Genomic DNA, 27,857 nt, shown 5'->3' with positions numbered 1-27,857 from the left:
AGCCAATTGGGAGCCATGTAAGCTGCATCGGAGTTTGGGTTTCAAAAGAACATTCGCAAACTGGAACACTCACTTCCAGGTTTGTGGAGTTTGGGAGCCAAAACGTTTGACTTGCAAGGCATTTGGGATCTAAGGTACGACTGTACTTGAGTTATGATTAAATATTTTAAAATATTTTTGCCAGTGCCGACAAAGGCCTCCCTTTTTCAACAGTTTTTCCCCACTCTTGCTTATCTATTAATGCACACTGCCCTCATTTGCTCTTAACTCTCATTTGCCTTCAGTTGCTCTTTGTATTGTCAGCACACAGTTGAGTCTGATTGGCTATGTGGCATTGCAAAGCCACCTTGTTCATCAGGCGACCGACAACCAGCTGAGATCACCCATGTGAGTGTTCCAGAAAGGAAGAATACCATCCAAAGAGAAAACTGTGCTGAAGCAACAACCAGGGGGACGCGGTGCTGCATAAAATGTTTAAAATGTGAGTATTCACTCCAAGTATTTTTGGGAGTGAACATCTACCCCCAAATGGAAATGAGAGAATACTGGTGCAGACTTGCTTAATAGTTTCAATTCCTAGTGTAAGTGGATGGGGCATGTAGGGCAATGTTTCTGAAGGAAACTTCTGCAAGTCTCCCTTCCAAAGGAAATTTACTCTGATGGACTAGGAAGGAAAGGATCTCCCTTCTTCAAAAACCCTTAAGTTCTCAGCAGTTCAAGCTTTGATCCTTGCAAAAAGAGTTCAGAAACATTTCAGAACGCCGGATTTTGCTGGGATTCGACCTCATGCCTGTCACCACGCACCATCTCCTCTGGTTTGCCTTGTGGCTTTCTCATTTGTAAGCCTGCCAGCAATGGAAAACAAGGCATTCCTTACTTTCCAAAGAACTCAAGTGCACAAGTCTTTTAATATTTCAACACCTCATCTGCAAAGCCCAGCAGGGAGAGTAGAAAGACTGCATGAAACAGAAAGGGAGGGGGGTACAAAACATTGCAAGCCTACTCTTTTTGGACACTGTGCTTTGGAACAGGCAGCCAAGAGAGTGGAATTTCTCTACAGCTGCCCACATCTGATCTTACTGGAAGAACAGCATTTGGTTTTCCCCACTGAGAAGAGGCTGGCTCCATTCTGCAATGGAAAATAAACGTATCTTTCCTTCCTCCCCAACACTCCCCACCCCTAAATCCCAGAGATGAAGGCATCCACCACTTCTTCTGTTAGTAAAATGAGTATCCCATGATGGGTACCAGAAAGGGATAAGAGAGAGGGGGGCAGGGGCAGGTTCCTCAAATGACCCCTCAAGTACGTTCTCCTCCAAGTCTAAATTGATCCCCATTCCCAAAGCACCCTTGAAACTGTGAGTGGTCTTACCATTAGGTAAAGTGAGGCAGCTACTGAGAGTTGCTAGGAGACCCCTGGTCCCCACACAGAATTACAATTCCCAGTGAGATTTAACAATCCTTCTTTGCAGGAAACTCTAGGAATTGCAGCTCTGTGAGGGGAAATTGGGTCTCCATTCTCCAGGATTCTTTGGCAGTGGCAGAGGAAGGAGGGTGCGGGCCGTGCCAGGTGTCATTATTGAGGGGGGTGACAAAATGACAAAAATATGAGTTTTTTTAAAAAAATTACCCCGGCCCGGCTACAGGACATGTGCGCCACACCAGGCGCATGAGTGGCTAGCTACACTGCTGTTCTTTGGGAGAGAAAAAAGTGCTTTAAGTGTATAGTGTGAAGAAGAAGAAGAGTTTGGACTTGATATCCCGCCTTTCACTCCCCTTAAGGAGTCTCAAAGCAGCTAACATTCTCCTTTCCCTTCCTCCTCCACACCAAACACTCAGTGAGGTGAGTGGGGCTGAGAGACTTCAGAGAAGTGTGACTGGCCCAAGGTCAGTCAGCAGCTGCATGTGGAGGAGCAGAGACGCGAACCCGGTTCACCAGATTACGAGTCCACAACTCTTAACCACTACACCACACTGGCTCTCCAGTGTGAATGTGGTCTGAGTCAAGCCAAAACTTCCTTTGAAAACTTCACCCACTCTCTCCACCTTTGGTGGTTTTCAGATCACACGCTCACAAATTGCCAAACAAAAATTGGTTAAAATTTCAGTTCTAATCAACACAGAAGAGATGCACAAGAGCAGCACTGGACTGTGGGTTGGTTGCAGAGTTCACATCAAATATAGACTTTTATAAGCCGAGAATGGAAAATCTGAGGTCCTCTGGTCATTGTTGGACTTCAGTTCCCATCAAGCCCAGCCAATGATCAGAGATGGTGTAAGCTGTAGAACAACAAGTTACCCAATTCTTGCTGAGAGGTTATTTTAGTATAAGGACCGCAACCTGGATTTTTCTCATGTGCCTAAATAAAATGGATTCTGGCTACATACTTCTTAACATGTTTTCCTCTAAGACATCAAAAAAGATTGCCAAAGAATTTCCTACCCTTGAGGCAACAGTCAGATGTTAACACATCAACAATGATTAAAAGTGCTCCAAGTATTTTTATAATTATAAATTACAGTTACATCATCGTAATAAATTGCATAATTATGTTTCTAAATGTGATTCATTATTATTATTTAAAATCTATAAGGTAAGGCGAATTTGATGGGCCAGTCAATCAAAGAATTATAAACTAAATAAAAAAAGAGCTGCAACATAATGTGGAAAGCTGGATTCTACATAAAATGCGATATAACCAACTTTGCTTTGTGGAAGTTGCACACCGTATTTATTGAGCCTGTGTACAAAGCTGCTTTTATCTGAATGTCAGTAAAGAGATGCTTAGAGAAATCTGTTCTGAAGTAAACAAGCCCTGAAGGCTGCTCCTGATTTACAAAAAATATTTGCTGCAGACATTTGCTTAGCAGGGGGCTTCTGCACTAAATACTTGGAGTGGGAGAAGAGAATGAAACAAAAATAAAACCCAAGCCACCCTGAAAACTAAAAGTTTTCTTCTGGTTCCTGCGGAGCCCTGAGTCAAGAAAGAGCTTCATACAGAGTTGCCTGAAGTCTGGAAGGAAAGCAAAATAACCTAATCCATCTTCAAAAGGCCACTATTGAGGCAGAACATTTCATCCCTGAACTCTGCCTTATGGTGCTTCATCTTTAAGCTGGACTTGGACCAGAAAGCGTTTCAAACCAAGGACATTCCTCTAATAGTCTGTCCAGTGCAAAATAGGGCACATTAATGCTGTCAGGTCCAGGACAACCAGAGCAAATAAACTGTAGCAAAGTCCTTATTTCTCAGGAAAGGACACAATGGAATGCTTGAGAAAGTTGCATGCATTTTGAACCACAGTCCACCCCCCCCCCACTTCTGTAATAAGAATAAATTATATGTATTAAATACATACATGCATCTGCACCGTATGTTGCCAAAACTTCCCTAAATATCCTTGAATCTCATAGACCATGTTTAATCTGCTTCCAAAATCCAGACAGTCACAATCCAGCGATACAGCCAGTGCTTGTCTCTTTACACACCAGCCATGATTTAAACACACGTGGTTGTTATTAACACACGGAGGAGCATCCCAGATAGGTCTTGAGAGCTCTGACTCAACATTTGTGTTGGTTCAGATTGAGGAAAGCCACAGGTCTTCTCAAGTGCCAGAAACCACATTCAGCCTTCTGTAAACAAGCAGATGGAACACCTGCCTATAAACGCTTGCCCAGCTTCCTGAACCAACACACAGTTAGCTTACACAGTACTTTCAACCTGTAACAGCAACTATCACAATCGAGGAACAAACTCCTGGAAAAGTAGGCAAAGAAGGAAAGGGATCAGTCAACTTCTGGCCTTAAATTGTTTATGTACCATAGAAATGGACTTTGCTTTCTGGGCCTTGCTTCACCCACAACCAACATCAGGCATATAATTTGGCAGTTACTGGGAATCCTCACCTTCCCTCCCCCAGCATTGATTTCTGATTGTTGCAATGGACCCAGAAGCTACCATTAACAACAACAACAATACATTCAGGAATCACCTTGCATATTTGTCTCAAGACAATTTACAAGCATACCACAAAACAGTTGAACATACTTTCTAAAACCATACAAAAACAAGGGAAGATAGGTTTAAAAACCTAAAGCAAAGACCTTTTCCTCCAGTTGGAAAAGCTTGTTACAACAAGATGTCTTCAATTGTTTCCAGAAAGTACAGAAGGTGCACACCTGTTGTATCTCGACAGGGTTGCAGTTCCATGTTTAGTTTCCCAAAACGCATGGGAAATTGTGTTGGCCCAGGGCACTGTGGGAGAATCAAAATGGTGGACGCCAGGAGGCTGCCACTTACAAGAACTTTGTTGGTCGTTGCTATAATAAAAAGATCAGAAAAAGCTTGCTGCTCTACAAGGTGATTCACCACCTGTGAATCTTAGGGAGTGGGGACAGCACAGCAGACACAAGGTCAATAGCATTGTCCTGCAGTGGTCCATGAAGATGAAAGGGGCAGTGCCCCACCAACCTCAGTTTGTCTTCAGCCAGCCTCCACCTGCCTATTGGGTTTCTATTCCATAGTCTCAGTGTTGGCCTTGCAGAACTCGGCAGGGAGGAGGGTAGGCTATGCCTGTCATGGGGTCTGATTCAACTTAATGTTGGTCTTCCTTCATTCTTTCTTAGCTAAGTCAGTAGAGCACATAAACTCCATCGGGAGTTCAGCGGAAAAAAACGCAAATTGTATCCTCAAATTCTTCAGAGCACAAGGGGGCTTCTTTATCCCCGCAGCTCTAAAATTATACAAGGCCAAAACTTTGGCACAACTCCTCTATGGTTCCTTTTTGGGCCCACCTTCCTCTGCTTTCTCCCCACTTGAGAGAGTTCAATCTAGATTTCTTAGAGCTCTCCTCCAAGTCCCCAGATGTGTCTCAAACGCAAGGGTTAGATTGGAAACGGGGATGATGAGAGTGGAGGCTAGCATCTGCCTAACATCAATCTACAAATGACTGACATTGGACCTGCTCCCCCGAGGGATAGCCCCATTGATCCTCTGTGACCAAATCCAGTCGGGCTGGCAGACTGCAGTCCTGAACACCCTCCAGAAACTGGGTTTTGCCCCTCAAGCCCTTCTAAGTCTGGGCTTGGGCCAGGCAAAAGCTACGGTCAGGCAAAGAATATTAGACACCGAGAGACAGCAGGACTGTGCAAGGTGCCCCGAGTATAGAATTGGAGAAATCGAGAGATATATAGCCGCACCGGCAGTATATCTCTTCTTACTCATATCTAGGGATGCAAGAAGGGCCTTTACACTTGCCAGAACCTCGGCTCTTCCCTCGCCGGTCCTGGATGGAGCCTTTAGAAGGGTCCCGTATGCTTTGCACCTGTCCATTGGGAGAGATAGGAAGCCCAGAACACTTGTTCTTTAGATGTCCCTTTTACGAAGAGGCACGTAGTAAGATCTTGGATACCCTACTGGTGAGACTCACCGACCTCCCGCAAAAGCAAAAATTTGACCTTTTGCTGTTAGGCAAAGATCAGAAGATGACCTGGATGGTCGCCAGATTCTGTGTACTGATCTGTAGGTGCAGACCATCGCCCAACTCAAAATAGCCCGGCATGAAAAGCCCCAAACACGGCTCCATGGGTGATTCTGAGTCAACTCCCCGGGACAATTTATTGTTGTACATTGTTGCTAAATTTAGTGTTGTACATTGTTTAAATTGTCTGTTTTAACCATATCCGCACAGCAGTTTCTAATGTTGTGAGTGTCCTCTATTTCAGAGGCTTCTACTCTGCAGCCTCTTATAGTTGTTTTAACTGCGAGTCTTTTAGTTCTTTTGCTCTTACAGTTGTTTTAACTGCGTGTCCTTGTTTGTTTTTAGTTTTTATCTGTTTTAATTATCAGTTTTTTATCCATCCATTATCCGTGTTTAATCTTGTATTTTATCCAGATGTTTTATCCTATGCCTGTTTCCTTGTCCTCATTTGCTCTAACAATTATCGGTTAAAAAAATCCTAACTGCTATTTTATCTATATGCTTTTTTAATCCTGGTCTGAGACCGTAATAAAGTTCATTCATTCATTCATTCAGTCAATCAGTAGAGCATGAGACTTAATCTCAGGGTTGTAGGTTCGAACCCCATGTTGGGCAAAAGATTCCTGCATTGCAGGGGGCTGCACTAGAATACCCTTGCAGCTCCTTCCAAATTTACAATTCTATGATTTTGCCCCACCAGCCGCCGCTAAACAGAATAGGAGCCAAGTGCCCTTGCAGAAGAGACAGAAATTATTCCCGTTGGCTCTTGCGTTCCCATGACATAACTGGATTTTCTATAGTTGTCCTGTCCTCTTATAGCTTTGAAAAATATATCAACATTGGATTCTGGCGAACGAAGCCAAAGGGTTTCAGTGGGAAAGGCATTAGGGAGAGGAACACAGGAAGTAAGGAAACAAGAGGAAAGGTAACAGGACACACTTGGTGATTTGGGGATAAGGATTTCCAAAGCGAAGGTTCTTAGCTGCGCAAGGTTACGTTTGGTCATCTGATAACATAGAGGGCACTCAGCAAAAGGGGAAGCACAATTCTCAGGAGGATGGAATCTAATTCTGGCACAAAGTCTACTTTGTGACCAGTGTGCCAGTTCTGCTGAACTGCAGCTGTTTAACAGCACACCCCTGTTTTGCAGAGACTGCCCCACGTTTCACTCAAACACAGTGAATGTTAAATGGAACAGGAACAGACAGCACGGCCCACAGCAAGGGCTACTTCAGAAAGCACACCATGAGCTTTAATTGCTTTTGCAGACTTCAACTGCACATGATGCTTCCTGGATATTGCTTTCTGTGAACAAACCGGCCACTGAATATGTTGCTTGCTTCTTTTCTCTCTTAAGAATAAACCTGAAATTATTACTTCTCACATGTAAAAAGCTGAAAGCAGCCTAGTTGTCTTACTGTTGCTTTGCCTTCATGAAAAAAGCACACAGTTCCTTCTAACCTTAGTCCCTATGCGATGTTAAATTCAATTACTCCATTTACTTCAGAAGTTTGTCAGCATTCTGCGACTGGCAGCTTTACCCCCAAGCAGCTAGAATAGTCGTGAACATTCTGTGACACCACGGCAGCTCAGCCAATGACAAGGGAGATTGCAAGAAGGCAGACATTGTAAGTCTATTACAAGACTCTGCAATGTAGGCCTTTCTTCACACCAGAGAGAAGGATATAATGCATTTTCATTTTCCAGGATGACGTTGCAAGAAACTTGTGATGCTGTTAGGATCTCGGAAAATTCTTGGCTTTGCTTTCTACAGAGCTGATCAGTCTGCAATAGTCTGGGCAGAGACACACACTGGGCAATAAAAGCAGAGATCTATTCCTGTACAATTCAGGCACTGGAGACATCTCCACCCTGCAGACCTCTCCATTCTTCTTGGGTCCCATATGCCCTGTTCTCTGCATGTGGAGGGAATAAGATGTAATAATGCATACAGCTACCAGTGATTGTTGTGAATGAAAAGGGTGCCACTGCATGGGAGTGGCTGCCAGATATATTTGTGATCAGACATACGTTGTATTTCCCCCCTACAAGAATGGGCTGGAATTGCTCATGTTCAGGCAAAAGGGGCATTGTGAATTGTGCGTGATCTGATAGAAGCATTGAGGGCACAAAGTACATTTGTTTGTATGCATAGGCCTATATCTAAGTTTCACCATTAACATCCATGGTGAAAAGAATGAGATGGATGCCACTGCCATAAAGGACTTGCAAGCTTTCTAGATATCTGCCATTCGACTTCTGTTTCAAGTGTGGTTTTTTTCTTTTAATGCAGATACTTTTTTTTTTTTATGGAGGCACAATTCAAATGCCTCTGATCATATTCCGTACTTAGGGTTTGGGGATATTTTAAGAAGTCATAACACATTTTATACATGGAGAACTGTAGCTACTTTCAAAGAGGTTTTTTATATATCTCACAACTGCCTTTGGTTATGGCAACTTCTCAGTCTCCCAGGACTTGAAATCCATCCCTCTTTTGTACAGCTGGCATTGATTCCTGCTCTTCTTTAAGGAGAAGATAAAGAGCGTCAAAGGAATTGTTTTGAAATAAACCAAAAGTCACGCTACATAAAGGAATTCTGCTTGAGAGACAAATCAAAGGGAGATGAACTGTGGAATTTGCCACAGTGGGACTGTCATAGCTAGCCCACAAGTGCTGCAACGCTCTGAAAGGAGACTAAACACTGGGCCTTTATGTTATGGGACAACTGGCAAGAAGAGGAGGAGGAAGTTGTTACTCTATACAAATAACAGCTCCTGTGATAAAACTGAGTGTAGATGGTACCTGCAGGAGTGAGAATTGCTTTATGACTGAACACCCTACTCAATTAAAAATGAAGTCTACTCTGTCTTAGAAAAGTCACTTAGGTAATGCAGGTGGATTGCAAATGGAAAAGAAATCCTGGTAACACTTTAACAATGCTTTGTTACAATGCAGAGTTGGGAACAATGCACATGTTCCCAACTCTGCGATCACTCTCCAAAGGAAGTGAGCTCCTGACCAAATATACAAGGTGGCAATGTGTTTTGATTTTAAACACTTTTTTTTTTAACCCACTGCGGTTTTCCTAGCATCTCCCACTTTGATGCATTCTGAGCAGTTTCCTTGGAGCGGTCCCTCAAAATCCATTTGGCTTGAATTCAGAGTTCTAGTTCCTCATTAACAGCATTTCAGCAGGAGCAGCTGGCTTCCTCTCCTGTTACCTCTGAGCATCTTCTCTGCTGCTGCATCAGAAGCAGCATCACAGCTGAGACCACAGCCAACCTGGGGTGGCCACAGCAAGAGGCCAATTTTTAAATGTCAAGCCCTTTTCCTAAGTATCCTGAGCACTGAAAACAGCAGATTAAACCGGATTGTTGAAGTCCTACATGAACTCAGGAATGTACAGAACAAGATTTAAATGTAGAAAGTGACTGAAGGGAAGAGAAAAGACTTAAACTTGGAAAAGGATGAAAAGCGAGAGTGGTGGAAAGAGGGAAAGGAGAGTTTAGGGTGATTATTTAAACCTAAATTGAAGATCGCAGGAGGAGAGGAAGATCTTGAATGGAGATCAAGAGGCATGAGTTTCCTCTTCCACAACTCAGCATCAAGATGGCTGGAAGGGAAGAGAAACGTCATGTCTGGATCTCTCCTGAAGATCAGTAGAAGCTTTTACCCCTTCATGTCTTCAGTGTGAAGGATTTGTTTTTCACCAAGTACGTTTCTCCCTCTTCATCTCACTGTGGAGAGGGGAGGGAGAAGCATGGCTGAAGCTCAAGAGCCAGCATTTCCTCCTCTCCATCCCTGAAGATCAAGATAGAGTGCTGTGAGAGAGATAAAACAGCATGTGCCTGCGTGTGTGTGACAAAACATGTTAGTAAACTAGCCTGTGAGAGAGAGGAGGGCCGCATGAGACCGCGGCACACTGCAAACTCTGCATGAGGTAGACCCAAGGCAAACAGGAAGAAGAAGAAGAAGAAGAAGAAGAAGAAGAAGAAGAAGAAGAAGAAGAAGCTTGCAAAAAAAGAGTGATGATTGCCGCACAGACATTCCATCCGAATAAGAGGATGAAGCTTGGGATTGGCCTCAGCAGCTTCCTGCATCTGTCTATGAAAGCCCACACCACATTTGAGAAGAAGCCCCCTTTGCTGAGCCATGCTATCAAGACCACAGACATCCCTCCTCCTTGAGGATTCACTGAGAGGCAGAGGCTGGATTCTCCTCCTCGCTCCACTGCCGCACCTGACATGTGCTGCCATACACACTGCAATGCCATTTTGCTTCTCATTCCAGGCAGGCTGCATCTCTCTCTCTCTCTCTCTCTCTCTCTCTCTCTCTCTCTCTCTCTCTCATCTACCTACCTACGTATATCTTTCTGTTCCCAGCTCAATCTCACTGGGAGATGATGCCCTCTCAATGGGTGTACAAGAATATCAGGAGAAATGCCTGCTTCTCACCCCATAAGCAACAAGCCAGGAACAAACAAGCATGGAGGAGGAAGGAGATTCATGTTGGTGGTTAATCGCCAGGTCTTCCATCCTGAGACCCTAAGTCTCAAGTGGGGAAACTGCGTCCCTCCCCATGCTGCTGGACTGCAAATCTCACCATCCCTGAACCATTGTCCATGTTGACTGGGGCTGATGTGAGTTGTGAGTCCACCAACATCCGTGGTGGGGTGGTCACATATTCCCCATCCCTGCATGTTCCCCATCCCTGCCCTAATGGCACCAGAACAAACAGGTATCATTTCCTGAAGGCAAAACTTGCATGTTGCTCTCTAGCAGCTGGAGATACAAAACAGGTCTGCAACAACAAGGGCAGGATAATCTACCCAAAAGGGACCTTCCATGTGATTATTCTGCAAAAAAGTTATTCGTTCAGCCTGGCACCTATTCCCGCAGAATGTTCAATCCAGCCCTTGCTAAGGTCCAAACCAAGTACGCTTAAATCTTCACAGCCCTCCATATTTGCAGCAATACATACTCAACACAATGACACCACCCTAACCTAGGGCAGGATTGCCCATTGAAGCAATAAGAACAAACAGAAAAATATTGGGCAAACATCATTTAACTGAATTTCCCACCGTAATGTCACAGCAAAAGCACCACGCTCTAAAACAGCACCCTTACCTGTGGCATTGGAAAGAGCGAGGGACTCCATCGAACCCCGTGGCGTTTGTTCTGTGGGCGCCAGTTCCTCAGTGAACTTCAGTGCGTTGATTGGATGCCTGGTCCGGCACTGCTGTGCAGATCGACTGCTGTCTTCCTCCTGGTTGTACTTGGAGACCTTGTAACTCCCCCTGGTATCGCCGAAGCTCTGGTTGGACATGTCACTGTAACTCTCCTGCGAGCGTAGCCTTCCTGAGTAATAATCTTCCCGGCATTCTTGGATGAAGCTGCCGCCGTGTCCCTTCATGGCCAGGGAGGAGCTCCTCTTTGGGTTGCTGAAATGTTTGCCCCACAGCTCCTGCTGGCTGCTTGGGCTCTGCCCTGGGTTGTAGGAAGTCCTGATGTTACACTGACTGAGGAGCTGCAGAGGGCTTTGCGACTGACTTTGCTCCATTTTATTCCCATAGTGGTAGGCTTCATCTCTGCTCCTCCAGATGTGGTCCCTGTTGAGGCTGGGCGTTTGGCTGGACAAGCTCAGCAAGTCCATCTGCAAGGAGAGGGGGTCCACATCTGTAGACAGCCTGCTGGAGGTCACCTGCAGCTGGCTGCTGCCCTGGCTGGGGGCGCCCTCTTCTCCCTTGTTCCTGTTCTTGCCGATCTTGGCGCTACGCCGCGACTCTTTGGCTCTGGCGCTCTGGAAGGCGGAGTCTGATGAATCCGAGCCGTTGGGGTCGTCGCCCATGCTGCACGCCCTGGAACAGAAAATCTGCCCTTGCTTCGGCAGGAACGGCCGTCCAAGCAGAGACTTCTTGCACTGTGCACAGCAAAAGCAGGTCTCCGTGGCATGCCAGTGCTGGCCGTCATACGTCATCTGACCCTGATCAATGCCTTTGGAAAAAAGGAGAGAAATATGGTGAGCATCGACTAATCTAGAGAACAATTAGGACCAACTGGATGTGACGTTAAGGCTCCTGAACTCTGGTGGGGAATCGGAGTAGTCGAAGTTCAACATGCTAGCCATGATACCAACCTGAAACCTGAGACTGTGATAGAGGATCACAAGTAGTACACCATGATCTTCACACTGTTTGCTGAAATCTGCTTGGGACAGGCAATAAAATATTAAACTCATCTCTAGGTATAGCTACTCAGGTCTCCGTTGTGCTCCAGATCAAAAGAAAAATTATTAGTAATCCCGTTTTCTCTAGCCTAGTCTTCTGTTCCATAGGAGGAAGGAAAATAGGAATGACCCCAAGTTGCCAAGTTTGCCTTCCTTTGTCACCAACCTTCCATCATGAAACAGCGGGGCGGAGTGTGCGGAGGACAAAGTGTGCCTTGCTCATACGCTTAACTCTCCCTGGGGATTACCAGAAGAATTAAATGCATTGTGGTCTTAACAATGAGAAACACTGTTCCCAGCAAAGGGTCCCAAAGCTTACCCGTCACAGGTCAGACCAGCTGCCAATGGAATTAGCACAGATCACCACCGCCATATTTAGCACAGACGAATTAGCACCATGGCGAGTTTTTACTCTGTGTTCAGAAATAAGAAGCCGGCTTCAAACCGTCTATTTCTGTCTTTCTTTATTCTAATCCAAGGGGTGGGTTTGTTGTTGCTTTTTAAAAGGCAAAGTGGCATGTCTCAAACTTCCGGAACAGAAATGGATCAGAAAGATGTTGACAATGGAGAGCAAGCAGGTATCTATACCATACTATGTAGTTGCTTCCATGGCACTAGCTGCATGAACTTTAACAGATGATGGTACATCATGATCTCATCTACCATTTCACAATTCTTCGGCTCTTACAAGTAAAGCTTATAAAGATGCAAGTATACAGAGAGATCTCCTAGCGTTTTACCATGCTGGCTCACCATGCTATATTGAGCCATACAGAATGTAACCTTCAGCTTCTCCACTGATACCTCGCACTGAGCAAAGCCACATCCCAGTGATACCTTACACTCCTGCCAATACTGCTGAATGCCGCCTTGGCACATGCACATATTCCTTAGGGCAGGGGTCAGCAAACTTACCGCGCCTCGGGCTGGTGTCTCCAGTACCGAACGCGTGGCAGGCCGGAGGGCAGGGCAGCCTGTGCCCAAACGTGTGTGCACATGCTATTTCCGGTGCACTTCCGGGTCGGAGGAGCACCAGAAATAGCTTGTGCGCATGTGCACGGGCCTCCTCCAACCCGGATGTGCACTGGAAATAACGCATGCACATGTGCAAATAACGCGCATGCGCACAAGCTATTTCCGGTGCTCCTCCGACCCAGAAGTGGGCAGCCGTTCAGCGCAGTGCCGGTAAGAGTGGGCGGTGGCAGCAGGTGTCGCCACGGGCCAAATAAACGAGTCCCTTGGGCCTTATCGGGCCCGCGGGCCTTAGTTTGGAGACCCCTGCCTTAGGGAAAGGGAGGGTGCAGCTGGCATGCTAACTCTAAACAGAATCTATAGATGTGGAGGGTGGGCTGCTCATGGTGCAATTTGGAAAAATGAGTGAAATTGCACTAAGAGAACTCAAACCCATAATATACTCTACTGGATTATTTTTTAGCATTACTTTGATACTCCTATTTGTTTCATTACAGGCATATCACACTTTGTCTCTAAGAAGCTCAGTATGGTCTACACTTACAAGTGGCAGCTCTCCAGGGTGTCAGGCAGAGAGTTTTCCCCATCCCCAACTGCAGGTACTGTAGCTCCTGCCTGGGGAGCAGCTGCCAGTCATACTAGGCTAGATGGGCAAAGAGCTTGACCTGGCATAAGGAGGGTTCCCACAGTCCTGCTGAAGCCCCACTTCCACGATCATTCCCCTTCTGAGCCATTCCCATTGGGGAAGCAATTCATTTACAGTGGTGCCTCGCAAGACGAAATTAATTCGTTCCGCGAGTTCTGTCGTCTTGCGATTTTTTTTGTCTTGCGAAGCACGGTGTCGGGAAAGTTTTGGAAAAGCTTCAAAAATCACCAAAGTCTTTAAAAACCTCAAAAAAGGCTACCACACCGCGTTCTGTGAGTTGCTCCTCGAAGTCAAGTCGCAACTGTATTAACGGTGTTAAGAAAAAGGAAACAAACTTGCAAGACGTTTCCGTCTTGCAAAGCAAGCCCATAGGGAAAATCGTCTTGCGAAGCAGCTCAAAAAACAAAAAACCCTTTCGTCTAGCAAGTTTTTTGTCTTGCGAGGCATTCGTCTTGCGAGGTACCACTGTACTACAGTAGTGCAGCACACCCTGAAGTTATGGACGCACACACCCTTTTCACACAATGTCGTGGCATCATATAAGTGCATGGCGAATGCATGCTCCAACTATTCCTTTTTCCCAGGAATGGTTTTCAGGCATTTGTCTCTTGCTCCCTATTTTTGCATTTGCGTGAGATTTTGGTTTTTTTAAGCGTGCACACACACAATGCACCACAGCTGCTCTTCTCGATTTTCTGCCCCTTCCTCTAATCCTCTAGAAGTCAAATCCCTCAGTGGGAAACAGATGCATCTTGACTTTACTGCACACTCAAGAACTCTCAGCGCATCATACAGCTTCACAGGCAGCAGCTGGTCACATTTTCAACGGATAAGTAAGACAATATATTATGGGGCAATTATGCTTTTATAACATAGCACCCTTTTGCCCTTTAAATCACATGATCAGGCCCAGGTTGCAGCTACACCAAGGCTTTCTTGCTTGCCTTACTAAATAATACCTGTGCTTCGCTTCCTCACTATCCACTGTATAACTCCTGTGCCAATCAGAACACTAAATGTTGCTGAGTTGAAGCAGTGTGAAACCATATCAGATTATAGTAGTACAGTAGTACCTCAGGTTACATACGCTTCAGGTTACAGACTCAGCTAACCCAGAAATAGTGCTTCAGGTTAAGAACTTTACCTCAGAATGAGAACAGAAATCGTGCTCTAGCAGCGCAGCGGCAACAGGAGGCCCCATTAGCTAAAGTGGTGCTTCAGGTTAAGAACAGTTTCAGGTTAAGAATGGACCTCGGGAACGAATTAAGTACTTAACCCGAGGTACCACTGTACACTTATTTCTTAAAAGAAAGAAACTTATGGTCAGCTTAAGGGATTCTAGTTCATGAATGTGCGTGCCATAATAAATTTATTAGTCTTTAAGGTGCCGCAAGACTCCTTGCTTTGCTTACACACTACTTCAGAAGCCAGTGCAGGACATTCTATCGTGGAGTAAAATAATACTGCGTACCACCCGTGAAAAAGGGTCTTCAGCCATGTGTAATATTGTGTAGGTGGTTCAGAGGCTAGAATTCAGGGTGTGCCCAGTTGTTACTGTTTTAAAAATGTGCTTTTGTTTTCAGAGGCCTGGTTTGTCCATCACACTATGCGAAACCATGGCTTAGAGCAGCAGTTCTCAACCTGTAGGTTCCCAGATGTTGTTGGACTACAACTCCCATCATCCCTGAGCTGTGGCCTTGCTAGCTAGGGGTGATGGGAGTTGTAGTTCAACAACATCTGGGGGACCCACAGGTTGAGAAAGGCTGGCTTAGAGAGTGAACACACAAGAGAGGCTGCAGGAGAGGAGGTCATGGCAGCTTTGCTCCCAGACTAATGGTTGGCTCTCTCCAGACTAATCATGAGCTGTAAGCAACCTCTGCCGTATGGTTTATGAGTTATCTGAGAGAGCTAACCCATGAACCTAGGTCTCGGCAACATGCAGAGACAAACCATGACTTAGATCAGCTCCTGGAAGGAGCAAAGCAGCCCAAACCCCTTGATCCAAAGGGCTTACAACCAATATGTGTGGGTGTTTATGATCCTACAACTCTTAAACCTCACATTTTCACACTTGCTGCCACAACTGGATTTAAATTTGGTGGGGCTGCTGGAGACCAGATTAAATTGGCTGAGGGCTGCATCCAGCTCGTGGGCTATGTTAAAATGCAATCCACTGGCAATTATTATGGCGCTGACTGTGTGATCCATTTTAATTCAGTTTCTCATCTGCATCATCCCAAAGGCTGAGGGCAGGTAGCAACATATTTAAAAAGCTGAATCAAGAGAAGCAAAGAACTGAGATTCTTAAGTACATAAATAATAACATACACCTTACGAAGAAAATTACTCACACTTGGAAAACGGAAACAGAACATTCCTGCACCCGAACTTGCAAATCTACTTAAGTGAAATGCAGTTTACTGAGGTTTGAATTTCCTGGGAAGAATGGGGCTCACGTTCTAAGCGAGTAATTCGCCGCAGTCCTCCCCACAGCCTTTACGGAAAGATTAGCATCTTTAATTTACAACCCACCAGCGAAATGTCTGTCAAATCTGATAGGTGGGATGGAGAGCGCTAGATCCATTTTCACTCTTCCTAACAATGTGCAAGGCTGTCTGCTGAATTTTTTAAAGGGGGCTGGTTATCACACAAAAGGCAGAAGATACAGGGATCAGTTCCACTGGGTTGTCCCTTCTATTGGGGACAATGCTCATGAGAAGCTCACTGAGGCTAAGAGATGGAAGTTCTACACCAGGGGAGGTCAACATGTGCTCTTGATGTCCCATCATTCCCAGCCAATGTGCCCAAAAGGCAGTGAAGATGGGAGCTATAATCCAGAAACATTTGGAGGGGAAGGCTCCACAATACATTCGAGTGTATCCCCACATAATTGCTTTCCCCCCTTATTAATATTATCATTAAGATATAAACGTAACATTACCAAAACAATTGGTTTTCCTCCTGCTGCCCCTTTCCCAGAACAGAAGACTAATACAGCAGATTTCCCCATAAACCTATATGCATAATTGGTAGGTGCCAGACATCAGGGGGGTTGTTTGAATACTTTGTAAAGGGATGCCATATTTAAGCAAAACCATCCCTATCAGTTGCATCATTCAGAGCATGTTCTCCTTTGGTTAGTTTCTCAGATAAAGCAATTATCCACACTTCCTGTTTCCATTGTATGATATGTAGATGTCCTTTCCAATTTTTTGATATGAGCAATCGTGCCACTACAAGAAAAAAAAAGTGGCAAGTTCCTTGTGCAATAATTTGATTATCTTAAAAAATTAAGTTGAGTATCTTTAAAATCCCCCAACAGCTGCTGCAGATTGCCTGCAGCATGCCTATAGCATGCCAACTTTTCATATCAAAACTGCATCTATTTGATAATTTGGGTCCCTATACATACCTTTATTTTGCAGCCGAGTTCATCAAAGGATACACTGGGGGAGGTGACAAGCTGTTACCTTAGTAACACCTACCTACATACAGCAAAGTAGCTTTTGGAACTAAGAACGTCTTTCGAGAACAGAACGTTACTGATCATATTCATGCATCTCTGTAGTCACGGAGTCAGTACATCTGACTAAAAGAAGCCCCTTCTGCAACTAAGTAAAATGTTGATTTTTTCTTTAAAGTATGAAGCAATGTAGCATAGCGTGCCCTAACATCTCAGAACAAGGGAATGCGGCGCTCACTGAGCTCTCTTTGTAGGAGAGCAAGTGCAGTGTAATGGTTCAAGTAACAGAATTTTGATGTGAAAATATCCCATTTGCTCCTAAAACTGCCTTGGTAGTCTTTGCAAAGAGCTGGCACTTGTTGACCCCATATGAGGTTGCCTGAAAACGAAGTTCTTCTTCATAAACCCAAAGAAAAGTGAGGCAGGTGGCAACTGGGGAGAGGGCAATTTCAGTGGAGATGCCCCATTTATGGAACATCCTCCCTGGAGAAGTCTGCCTGACACCTTCTTTATTAAGTTTTCGGCACCCAATCAAGACTTTTTTTAAAAAAAACAACTTGTAATTTTAATAGTATCTTTCTTTTAGTTGTTCCACTATTTAATTACCTCCGTTAAAAAAACCCAGATTTTATATATGTAAGTAGTTTTAATTCTATGATTATTGAGTTTTCTATGTTTTTAGGTGTTCTTGTTTATATCTGCAAACTGCCTTGAGTCTCATCAATGGAAAAGGCAGGGTATACATTAATAATACAGTGGTACCTCTGGTTACGAACTTAATTCGTTCCGGAGGTCCGTTCTTAACCTGAAACCGTTCTTAACCTGAGGTACCACTTTAGCTAATGGGGCCTCCCGCTGCCGCCGCACAATTTCTGTTCTCATCCTGAGGTAAAGTTCTTAACCCGAGGTACTACTTCTGGGTTAGCGGAGTCTGTAACCCGAAGTGTTTGTAACCCGAGGTGTTCGTAACTTGAGGTACCACTGTAATAATAATACTACTAATAATGATACTACTAATAATAATACTGTCCTTTACAGAATATTGGTTCAGTACTTTCCTTGAGTTCTCAGAAGACCAAGCCAAGGATAATTTTAATTTGGATTAAAATCCAAATAAGCATCTGAGATACATTCTTGTTAAAATGTTTGTTAATGCACTGAAAAACTGATTCAAGGAACTGTATGGAAAAAACAGGAAATTAAGAATAGGTGATGTGCCAGTTCAGATACTGTCTTCTTGTTAAGACTTGTCCTCTCTTAAATTCCAGGATATATAAGCTTCAAAAGAAGAACATTAGCTACAGATGGGTCTCCCCATTTAAAATGAGTTTTGCTTTGGTGGTGGTGTTTTTTTTAAACTACAGTGTGTGCTCATATTCCTGAGAAAGGGAATTTAATTTTGGAACTGCTCAGGGACTCTGATGGCAAGCCAACTGTTCATGTGTCATCTTAATTATAGAATTATAAAGGAGATTGTTCTCATTTCTGATACTTTGGATTTCGTATAGCTGTTGTTGTTGTTGTTAAGAACCCACCCTTCACCCTAAAGTCCCAAGGCAAGTTACAGCCATTAAGACACAATGCTAAAAAGAACTGAAATGTATTAGTGGGGGAATTATCTATTACTTGTTTTGAATCAGATGTCAAGGAAATGAGTGCTATATAACCTTTAGAAGACATACGAAAGCAGCCTTGTATAGGAAAGCTTTTTAATGCGTAATGTTTTATTATGTTTTTATATATCTTGGAGGCCGCCCAGAGTGGCTGGGGCAAACCAGGCAGATGGGTGGGGAACAAATAAAATCATCATCATCATTAAAGGTTTTATGTTTTATGTTGGAATCATATCTGGTTACTCTTTTGGATGGGTTTTGATTTCTATGATTTGGTACGATGGATTTTTAAAAATACATTTTTTTAAAAAAAAAAATAGCCTGCTTTGGTCCACCTGTGACTTTCTACTCATGAGAAATCCACCCCCACGACTCTCCCTTATAGCAGCTACGGAAGGAGAAAAGCACCACAACACTACCTGTACATGCCAGATTCCACTGGCTTTGTTACATCAGCGGCCACAATCCCCCCCCCGCCCTTTGCTCACACCTGTTTGCATGATTACCAGCTGCAGCGCTAACTGACATGCAGATGCCATGCATTCCATGCAACTAAAAGACAAGGCTCTCCAGCAACCAACAGAGTTTCCACCTCAAATAAAGCCGCTCACATATGGGTAGTTCTTCAGTAGGACCCCCCCCCCAAAAAAAAAGAGCAGTCAGAAACAGACTGGGACAGTGCAGACCTATGCCTGGGAAGAGCCGGGCAACAGCTAAGTGTTGATAAGCCCTCAGCTAGTATTCTTCATTTGGCTTTCATGACCTGGATTTAAGACTGCGGAGGGCTGGATTTTAGCACTTTCAGACGCCTTCACTTCTTTAATTGAGCTTGACGGGAGATATTACATAGTAATATTTTAGAACACGGCTCTATGGGTTGTTGTTTTTTAAAGCCTTCAGAGTGAGATTTCCCAACATATTCAAACGTATAAAATTACTCTCAGGCATCCTGAGAGAGCTTCAGAGCTGTTTTTCTGAATAGCTGTGCAATCTCGTTAAAAGCACTTTTGAGAGCGGAGTTGCTTGCTACCATGCCTCACGGGCACAATGTCTCCTTCCTTAGCATAGAAAAGTAAAGTGTTTTTTAAAACAACAACAACAACAACAACAAAAAGCCCCACATAGATATCCCTTGATCTCCCCCCCCTTTTTTCCCCCAGGGCTGAGGACTACTTCTTTTAACTGATGAAATCAGGAGCCCCATCCGGAGCTGGCATTGGTGCTAGAGATTTTCCTTTTCTTCCCCGCCAGCAGTGACACTGCCTTGTAGACTCCGGGCCCAAAGCTAGACGCCTACACCTGCCAAGTGGTTTCTTGGACGGCTGACAGAAACAGATGCCAGGGCCTGTCATGTACTTCCAAAACAAAGCCATTTCAACTGCTCGCCTAGGGGTGCGCTTCACCTTAAAACAATAATGCAACGGGTGTATCGACACGCCATATCGTGTTTGTGCCTTTAAAAAACAAAAACGAAATAAATAATGTCTACAAACCCACATCAAAGGTTGCCCGGTTATCGTTCCCACTCCCGACCCCCACCCCACCCCCAAATTTGGCAGCTAGGGATGGAGATTTTGAAATGGCTCCCTTACCAATGTGCTGGGCGCAGGTATCGCAATACTCGGCGTATAAGGATTCGAAACAGTTGCAGCAATATGGCCGTCCTTCCTTCATGATGTACCGCTGCCCGCCCAGCACCGTTTCACATTCAAAACAGCAAAAGTGCTTCATGTGCCAGTGCCTTCCCTCAGCCTCCGTGCACTCGTCGGCAAAGATAATCTGTGGTGGGAAATCAAGCAAATGTGTTAGGGCCTAGAAAGCAAAGCTTCACTCATTTTTCTTGCGACCTGTCACAGAGGCCATTTGCCTAGACGCTCAACGCATGAGGAGACCGATCGACAAGTAAATAAATATTAACTTGTCCTGTGATTCGAGCTTGCTTTTTAACGGCTTCGCTGCTTCAAAGACTCTTAAGTCTATGCCTTTTTTTGAATCCTAATTTTCTACTGCAGCAAATAAATAAAAATAAATCAAAATGGTTGTAGAGAAAATGGGAAGTACATGGTACAGGGGTTTGTGTGGAATAGCGTAAGATGACTCCTATTCTATTTTCAGTAAATGGGGGCCAGGAAGTGGGAAGCATTGGGTTAGGTTTTTTATTATTATTATTCTCTTACATTTACATTTATATTTCTTCTGTACATGCAACAAGTGCAAACAAGCCAGATTTCACAAAACCTTGACTGTGGTTTGGGCTCCGATACCTTGACTACCAGGGAGCTGGAGAATCTTCTGATTTCGGCAAACTAATGAGGCGCAGCGTTGCATGATTAATACTGTACTGTGTTTCGAAATCAACAAGCCGTGTTCAAAACCCTAAAGCTGCCATGAATTTTGACAGTTTGATTTCACTACGATCCTGTCCCTGGCCTACTGAAACAGGCTGCAGCTTCCGTCTCTTCCACCTCTCAGCTGCAGACTGGGCATTAAAGGGGTGGAGGAGAAAGCACACACAATTTATCATGTACACTGTTGTACACAGTGCAAATCTGTTTCGATGAAGGCAAGTGCAGATTTCCTCCCCACCCTGAAAAAGGATAAACTGTGGATGAATGGCCAGCAGTTCTGGGCTTGGCAGGGGCATTGGGCTAGGTGTGGGCATCTACATTCACGCATGCTTGTGCTGGCCGTTGCAAAGAGGAGCCGCTACAGAGGCTACCATGTGAACCAGTCTGGAGATATTTCACATCTTTCCTTGCTTGTAGAACTGCAAGATGTAGATGCAAAGATAGGCTGGCAAAGAGGACTTTGGAAACTTGCAACCATTCATCATGGTTAACGGGAGGAGAGATGTTTGGCTGGCCTTACCTCATCACACGCCGCACACCGAGGCTTGAGGCATTCCGCGTGGTGCCGGCCACAATAAATCTTCCCATCTTGATAGAAATAGATGAGATCTACCAGCAGCTCGTTGCAGACGCTGCATATAAAGCATGGCGGGTGCCAGCAAACTCCATGACCTGCCCTCGATGCAAAGACGGCTATGTCTCCTCCATTGATTTGGCCTCCACACTGCAAAGACATTAAGGAGGAACCTGTTCTTACGGCACTCGAGGGCAGCCAGGTCTCATGGCAGCATTGGAGAGAATACGAGGTTCTACAAAATGATACGTCATGCATGTCACTCCTCTGGTTATTCACAACCCGGGTCCTTTGTCAAACTGGGGCTCCCTGGGGTTCAAATGAAAATGATGTGCTCTACACATGAGCATGAGCACCATCACAGTTCCCAATCACAATGCTTGTACACTTCAAACCCTGTCCATATATGGATGGGGCTTGGAGCAAGCAAACAATAGCCAGAGCACCAGATTCTGCTTCTCTTTCTGCCTGTTCCGTCTTCCATCACAGAGAGAGGAAGGCAAGAGAGCTGGGCTGCTTTGATACTGCATAGGAACTTCGCAGGATAGCACACTTTCTTCCACTGGTATCTGGGTTCCCTTTCGTGTGATCAACATGTTGGGAGGGCTTCCCATATTGAAAAAAATATGGAGAGAAACAGTGGGAGTGTGTTGTGTTCTGATTTTTAAAGAATCTTTTAGAAATTTCAACATGCAAAATAATAACATACTGCCATTTTTTTCCAGTCTTCTTCATGTCTGCAAGGGAGAACCAGGTGGAGGTTTTGTCCAAAGTATTTCAGACATGAGGGAAGGCATGCTTTTCTAGGTTCCCTCAATTCTGGCTGTGAGCAAGTTTGTTTTGCTTATGGTTTTATGGTCTAGCAATGCACAGCCTAGATGCAATTTCCCCTGGGGGTTATGTGGGGGGAACCCTCCCCCCGCAAAGAAATCCACACAAGTAAATTCTCTGACCCTGAGAATAGTTTAATTAATAAGAATTCGTGCTAAACTTCCTTTGTAAGGTCAAAGCAAAGAACAAATTTGTCTCCTGACTTGCCAGCGTCTCTTGTTATGACCTCTCATAACCCAAAGCTAAACATTGCAACAAAAAGCATTACAGTGGTACCTCGCAAGACGAATGCCTCGTAAGACGAAAAACTTGCTAGACGAAAGGGTTTTTTGTTTTTTGAGCTGCTTCGCAAGACGATTTTCCCTATGGGCTTGCTTCGCAAGACGAAAACGTCTTGCAAGTTTGTTTCCTTTTCCTTAAGACCGTTCATACAGTTGCGACTTGACTTCGAGGAGCAACTCATAGCACGCGGTGTGGTAGCCTTTTTTGAGGTTTTTAAAGACTTTGGTGATTTTTGAAGCTTTTCCAAAACTTTCCCGACACCGTGCTTCGCAAGACGAAAAAAATCGCAAGACGACAAAACTCGCGGAACGAATTAATTTCGTCTTGCGAGGCACCACTGTATTAGTTGTTAAATTTGTATACTGCCCTATACCTGCAGGTCCCAGGGTGGTTCACAAGATAAAATCACAATATAAAAACACAAAATACATAATCAAAACAAAAACAACCCAATAACCCTCTGCAAGAAACACAATTTACAAGATTGTGCTGTACGTGTGCCACAGGAACATAATGCCACAACCTGGGAAAACTGCTCTGTGAATCCAAGGCTCATCTGGCCGCAAACATGTTGTGAAGATAGACCTACCTGCTCACAAATGGCGCCAGTCATGGTGACTGGAAAGGGTCGGACATTGCCTCTGCCCAGGTTCTCCCTTTTCCTCTGATTGCTGAAGAGTTTGAGTTCTCTCTTCTCTTCTTCATCCAGTGAGTTGCAATATCGTACCTAGAGAGTAATCAGCAATGATCTGTGTTACACTGGAAGTTGCAAGCCTTGGCTTCTCCTCCAACACATATATATATATTTTTTTACAGGCAACATGGGAGGAACTTGCCACCTACGGGCAGACATTTCTCCCCTCAACAGATGGGCTTTCAGCCCAGGTCAGACCCTCACAAGCCGATTTCTCTTTTTCCTCTCCTCAAACCACAATGGTCTCTGCTGCTTTCTATACTACTCCTTTGACTGCTGCTATCCAGTTTATTAATCATACTCCCAATATGCACACATGCACATTCTTAAAAAACAATGGCTGCTTATAACTCGAGGAAGACCAATGTGTCATAAAAACATGGTGGTTGACCCTGAAAAGTTGATGGGTCTTGGGATAAGGATGTGTAAGGGAATAATTACAATGCTAGGACTCTACTCAAGGGACATGGCCAGACCAGAGATTAACGCCCTGGAAAACTGTGAAATCCAAGGAAAATTAAGTAGACTTCCTTGAGCTGTGGCTTTCTAGCCCCTTTCCTCTCACCACTGGTACAGCCAAGTCGCATCACACACACATTTAACTTGCAGAAATTAAACTATACACATTTGACTTCAGTGCCATTCCGAATCAATTTCAGCCCTTTTCTTCTGCCTGCATCTGTCTCTACCTGTCTCCCTTCCACCTCCATCTCTCTTCCTCCCCCAGTCACTCAACCACTCACACATGGAGGAGCGGGGAAAGGCCGTAGAGACACTGTAGAAGGTCTCCCCCATTTGCCAACAAGTAGCAGGCCAGAAAATAAGAAAATGTTGGCTATGTGTGATTTTCGCATATGCATGTATAACCTCAGCATATGATGCGATTGCACTGTATCTAAAAGGGACCTTTTATCTGTATCTTGGTCTTCTCCTGGCACATACTGGTCTGGTTTCTGTAAGTCAACAGAGTATCGCTAATTCACTTGCCGCTGAACTCAAAGCTGAGAAGGGATAAATTACTTCCTGATTCAGTAGACAAGGCTCTTTTAAAAAGGTACTTCAGTGGCACTCAAAAGAGCTTAGCAAGCCCTTGACGGTGCAGCTTATGGCAGGTCCATAACTATTTGCTTGCTTGTTCACTGAAACTGGGCTCAGGCTTAAGCCAAGACCAACAAGATGTTGTCAGGATGATTAAAAGGCCTCCCCTCCGCCGGCTGCCTTGCCTTCAAATGTTTAAAATGCACACTACAATTTCTCAGGGCGAAACCCAAGTCATTGAAAGGGAGACACACAGACAAACCCTTTTTCAGCCCTTGGAAAATAATTCAATGGACTGCAATTTTGAAGTGCCAACAGGCCATATGTAAAAGATCACATGAGCGCCCTTGGGTTTTCACCTCCCATTCTGTTTTGTTTTTAAATTTTAACTAGAGTGGTCCCAGACTGCACGATGCTTTTGAAAACACCTTCTCGAGTAACGCATTTTAAAATAATCTAAAATAAAAAAAACAGGATCATGCTTCAGGTGCAGAATTCTGGCACAAGTGATGTAAGAGCCTGAAGGCCCTGCCTGAACAAAAGTAACAGTGTGATTTATTATAATCATATATAACTAACAGCAAACTCATTCTCCAAGGGGCAAACCCTTAAGGATTCAAAATTGACAATGCCTGCAGGAAAGAGGGAGGGGTCAGGAGGCTTGGGGAATGCCAGCATTTGCAGAAGTACAAAGATAAACTTAAGAAAGGGAGGAAACCCTAAGGTTGGTGGGCAAACCCAGACCCAACACTATTAGGACTGAGCATGCTCAGTGGCCACAGAATGCTGAATGCTCCCTCGTGGAAAAATTAGGGGAGGGGGAATAATAGAATAATAGAGTTGGAAGGGACTCTGAGGATCATCTAATCCAACCCCCTGCAATGCAGGAATGTGCAGCTGTCCCATACAGGGTTTGAACCTGCAACCTTGGTGTTATCAGCACCGTGCTCTAACCAACTGAGCTATCTGGGAATGGAATGGAGAACCACAGAAAAGTCACTCCCGCCATAACCTCCCTTTGGATCCACCCACCTGAAGCTCTGTTTACCTACCCAACACCAGCTTCACTCAGGGAAGCCATTCCTGTCAACCAAAGATGAAACATTCATCTTCAGGGGGCAATGGACCTCTGAACTCCAGATACACAGGATTGCTGTTGTCCTCATGCCCTTGGCTTGTAAGCCTTCCAGAGGGTTATGTATATACTTGGCTGCATTTTGCAATTTGGCAATGGCATACCCTGCACTTTTAAAAAAATGGTGTATTTATCTTTTACAGGTATTATACAGAACAACATTCAATAAACTTTCCCCACACCCCGCATGGAAGAACAGATTCATATTACATAGAAAAACTATAGTTTTTCCTACTAGAAAGTAGGAAAGTCATCCTACTAGAATCATAGAACTAGAAGGGACCCAAGGGTCATCTAGTCCAGGCTTCCTCAGCCTTGGCCCTCCAGATGTTTTGAGACTACAATTCCCATCATCCCTGACCACTGGTCCTGCTAGGGATCATGGGAGTTGTAGGCCAAAAACAGCTGGAGGGCCAAGGTTGAGGAAGCCTGATCTAGGCCAACCCCCTGCGATGCAGCAATATTAACTAAAGCATCCATGACAGATGGCTGTCCAACCTCTGCTAAAAACTTCCAAGGAAGGAGAGTCCACCACCTCCTGAGGGAGTCCATTCCCCTGTCAGAAAGTTCTTCCTGGTGTTTAGTTGGAATCACCTTTCTTGTAACTTAAAGCCACTGTTGTTCTGAGTCTTGCCCTCCAAAGCAGGAGAAAACAAGCTTGCTCCATCTTCCATGTGACAGCCCTTAAGATATTTGACGATAGTTATCATATCTCCTCTCAAGTCTCCTCTTTTCCAGGCTAAACATACCCATCTCCTTACACCGTTCCTCATACGGCTTGGTTTCCAGACCCTGGATCATCTTGGTTGCCCTCCTCTGCACATGTTCCAGCTTGTCAACATCCTTCTGGTGCCCAGAACTGGACACAGTATTCCAGGTGTGGTCTGACCAAGGCAGAATAGAGTGGTACTATAACTTCCCTCAATCTGGACACTATACTTTTGTTGATGCAGCCTAGAATAGCATTGCTTTGTTTGCTGCTGCATCACACTGAGTCACACTGTTGACTCATGGCCCAATATGCTAAAAGATGTCCATAGCTTGCTGCGAGTCGCTGGTGGTCGATAGCCATGCTCTTTTGTACAAACACATGAAATAAAGTCGAACCATGTGTTTTGGAAAGCATCTCTTGATTTGTTTATTCCTTGTTCACCTAGGTTTCCAGTCAGTTTGTCCAACAGTGCCACGTCCCAGCTTTGATTCAGCCACATTTCTTTTTTTAAAAAAGATATTTATTAAAAGTTTCCACCATAATACATTTAAAAAAATCAAAAAAGAAAAAACAAAAAAGTTTAAAAACACATAGAATTCACAATCCTTATTTTCAATAACATATTTCCCTGACTTCCCCACACCTCCCCCTCTTGTATTCCAATTCAAATTGTTGGTTCAACAAGTTCTTATCCCTAATTTTTAACCTTTTTATATTTAGTTCATTTTAAAAAACCAATTTTGCCTTATAAACATCAATAGTTATACATCAGTGCTTATTCTTAAAACCTTTTTCTAAAGTCGGCCTAAATTCCCTTCCACGATTTCCTCAATTCTCATACAAATAACAAAACAAAGTAAAAGCAAAACAGGTTATAATTATACACCCTTTGGATTCCCAAACTCCACCCCCCCTTTCCCGGTTTCAATCCCCAACAAACGTCCATCAGTCAATCTACTATCAGCCTGGAGATCTCATGTCCAAGGCTCTTAATTCTCTCTCAATTCCTCTCTGCCGGTTTTTTTGATAGTCCTTGGTATTAAGCACCAAATCTCGGAGAAGCTCTAGTCCAATAGGGTCCATGTTTCTTCCAGCCAGACCTCCATACTTAAAAGTGGAGCCTGAATCTTGTTTCTTACTCCTTTCAAGTCCAAATGTCCCCAAAGCTCCAACTTCCACCTTAATCAAATTTGTAATCCTTGGGTCTTCAGATCTCCACATAAGGAGATCTCTCCATTCTTCAGTCTCCAATTCAGACCAGATTTTCACCATCAAGTTCTTATTTTCCTTTGTAACCATCATGTCAGGCCTCTGGCCCTCCTTTATCTTCTGTAACATTACAGCTCCTCCTTCCTTTTCCTCAGGAACAACATATATCTCTTTCTCCACACTCTCAAAGCTCTCAGGTTTCTCTTCTTGTCCAGCTGCATGGGCTTCCTGAGTCAATTCCTTATCAAATTCAATGAATTTGTTTACTGTTAAGCCACATTTCAGATAACATTTAGGGTTCTTGAGTTATTGGCAACATCAAGCAAGCAGCTGTTATTAACTGTAATATAAGCTTTTTAGATGAAAATTCTTCACAATCTCCTTCAAATATAGTTAATAAAGCAACACTGAGGTCGAGATGTACCTGTTGTTTAGTTTTCATACGCAGTTCACAAAAAAGTTATCCCAAAATATACAAAGTTTCTGAGAAGTCCACCACATGTGGAAAAATGAAGCTACATTTTAACAGTTTCTCCAGTCATTTCTTGGGAGAGTGCAATTGATTTTATTGAGTAGTACAGGATGCAAATACCATTTATGAGTTAGCTCTTGTGTGTTTTCCCTAAG

General features: G+C 44.2%; 1 protein-coding gene across 2 annotated transcripts in view; it reads right to left on the bottom strand.

The window, feature by feature from the left end:
* The window catches only part of PRICKLE2 (prickle planar cell polarity protein 2), a 255,852-nt gene that overhangs the window by 20,403 nt on the left and 207,592 nt on the right, over positions 1-27,857 (bottom strand). For both annotated transcript variants that reach the window (XM_028719492.2, XM_028719493.2), the window contains 4 exons: positions 23,032-23,169; positions 21,276-21,479; positions 20,000-20,186; positions 10,615-11,481 (listed from right to left, as the gene is read on the bottom strand). In XM_028719492.2, the coding sequence (XP_028575325.2) occupies positions 10,615-11,481; positions 20,000-20,186; positions 21,276-21,479; positions 23,032-23,169 (1,396 nt within the window). The remainder of the gene's footprint in view (positions 1-10,614; positions 11,482-19,999; positions 20,187-21,275; positions 21,480-23,031; positions 23,170-27,857) is intronic.

This window comes from Podarcis muralis, chromosome 2 (genome assembly GCF_964188315.1).
Source record: "Podarcis muralis chromosome 2, rPodMur119.hap1.1, whole genome shotgun sequence".
Lineage (NCBI taxonomy): Eukaryota > Metazoa > Chordata > Lepidosauria > Squamata > Lacertidae > Podarcis > Podarcis muralis.
Note: the sequence above shows the minus strand (reverse complement) of the source record. Positions and strands in the feature narration are given on the sequence as shown.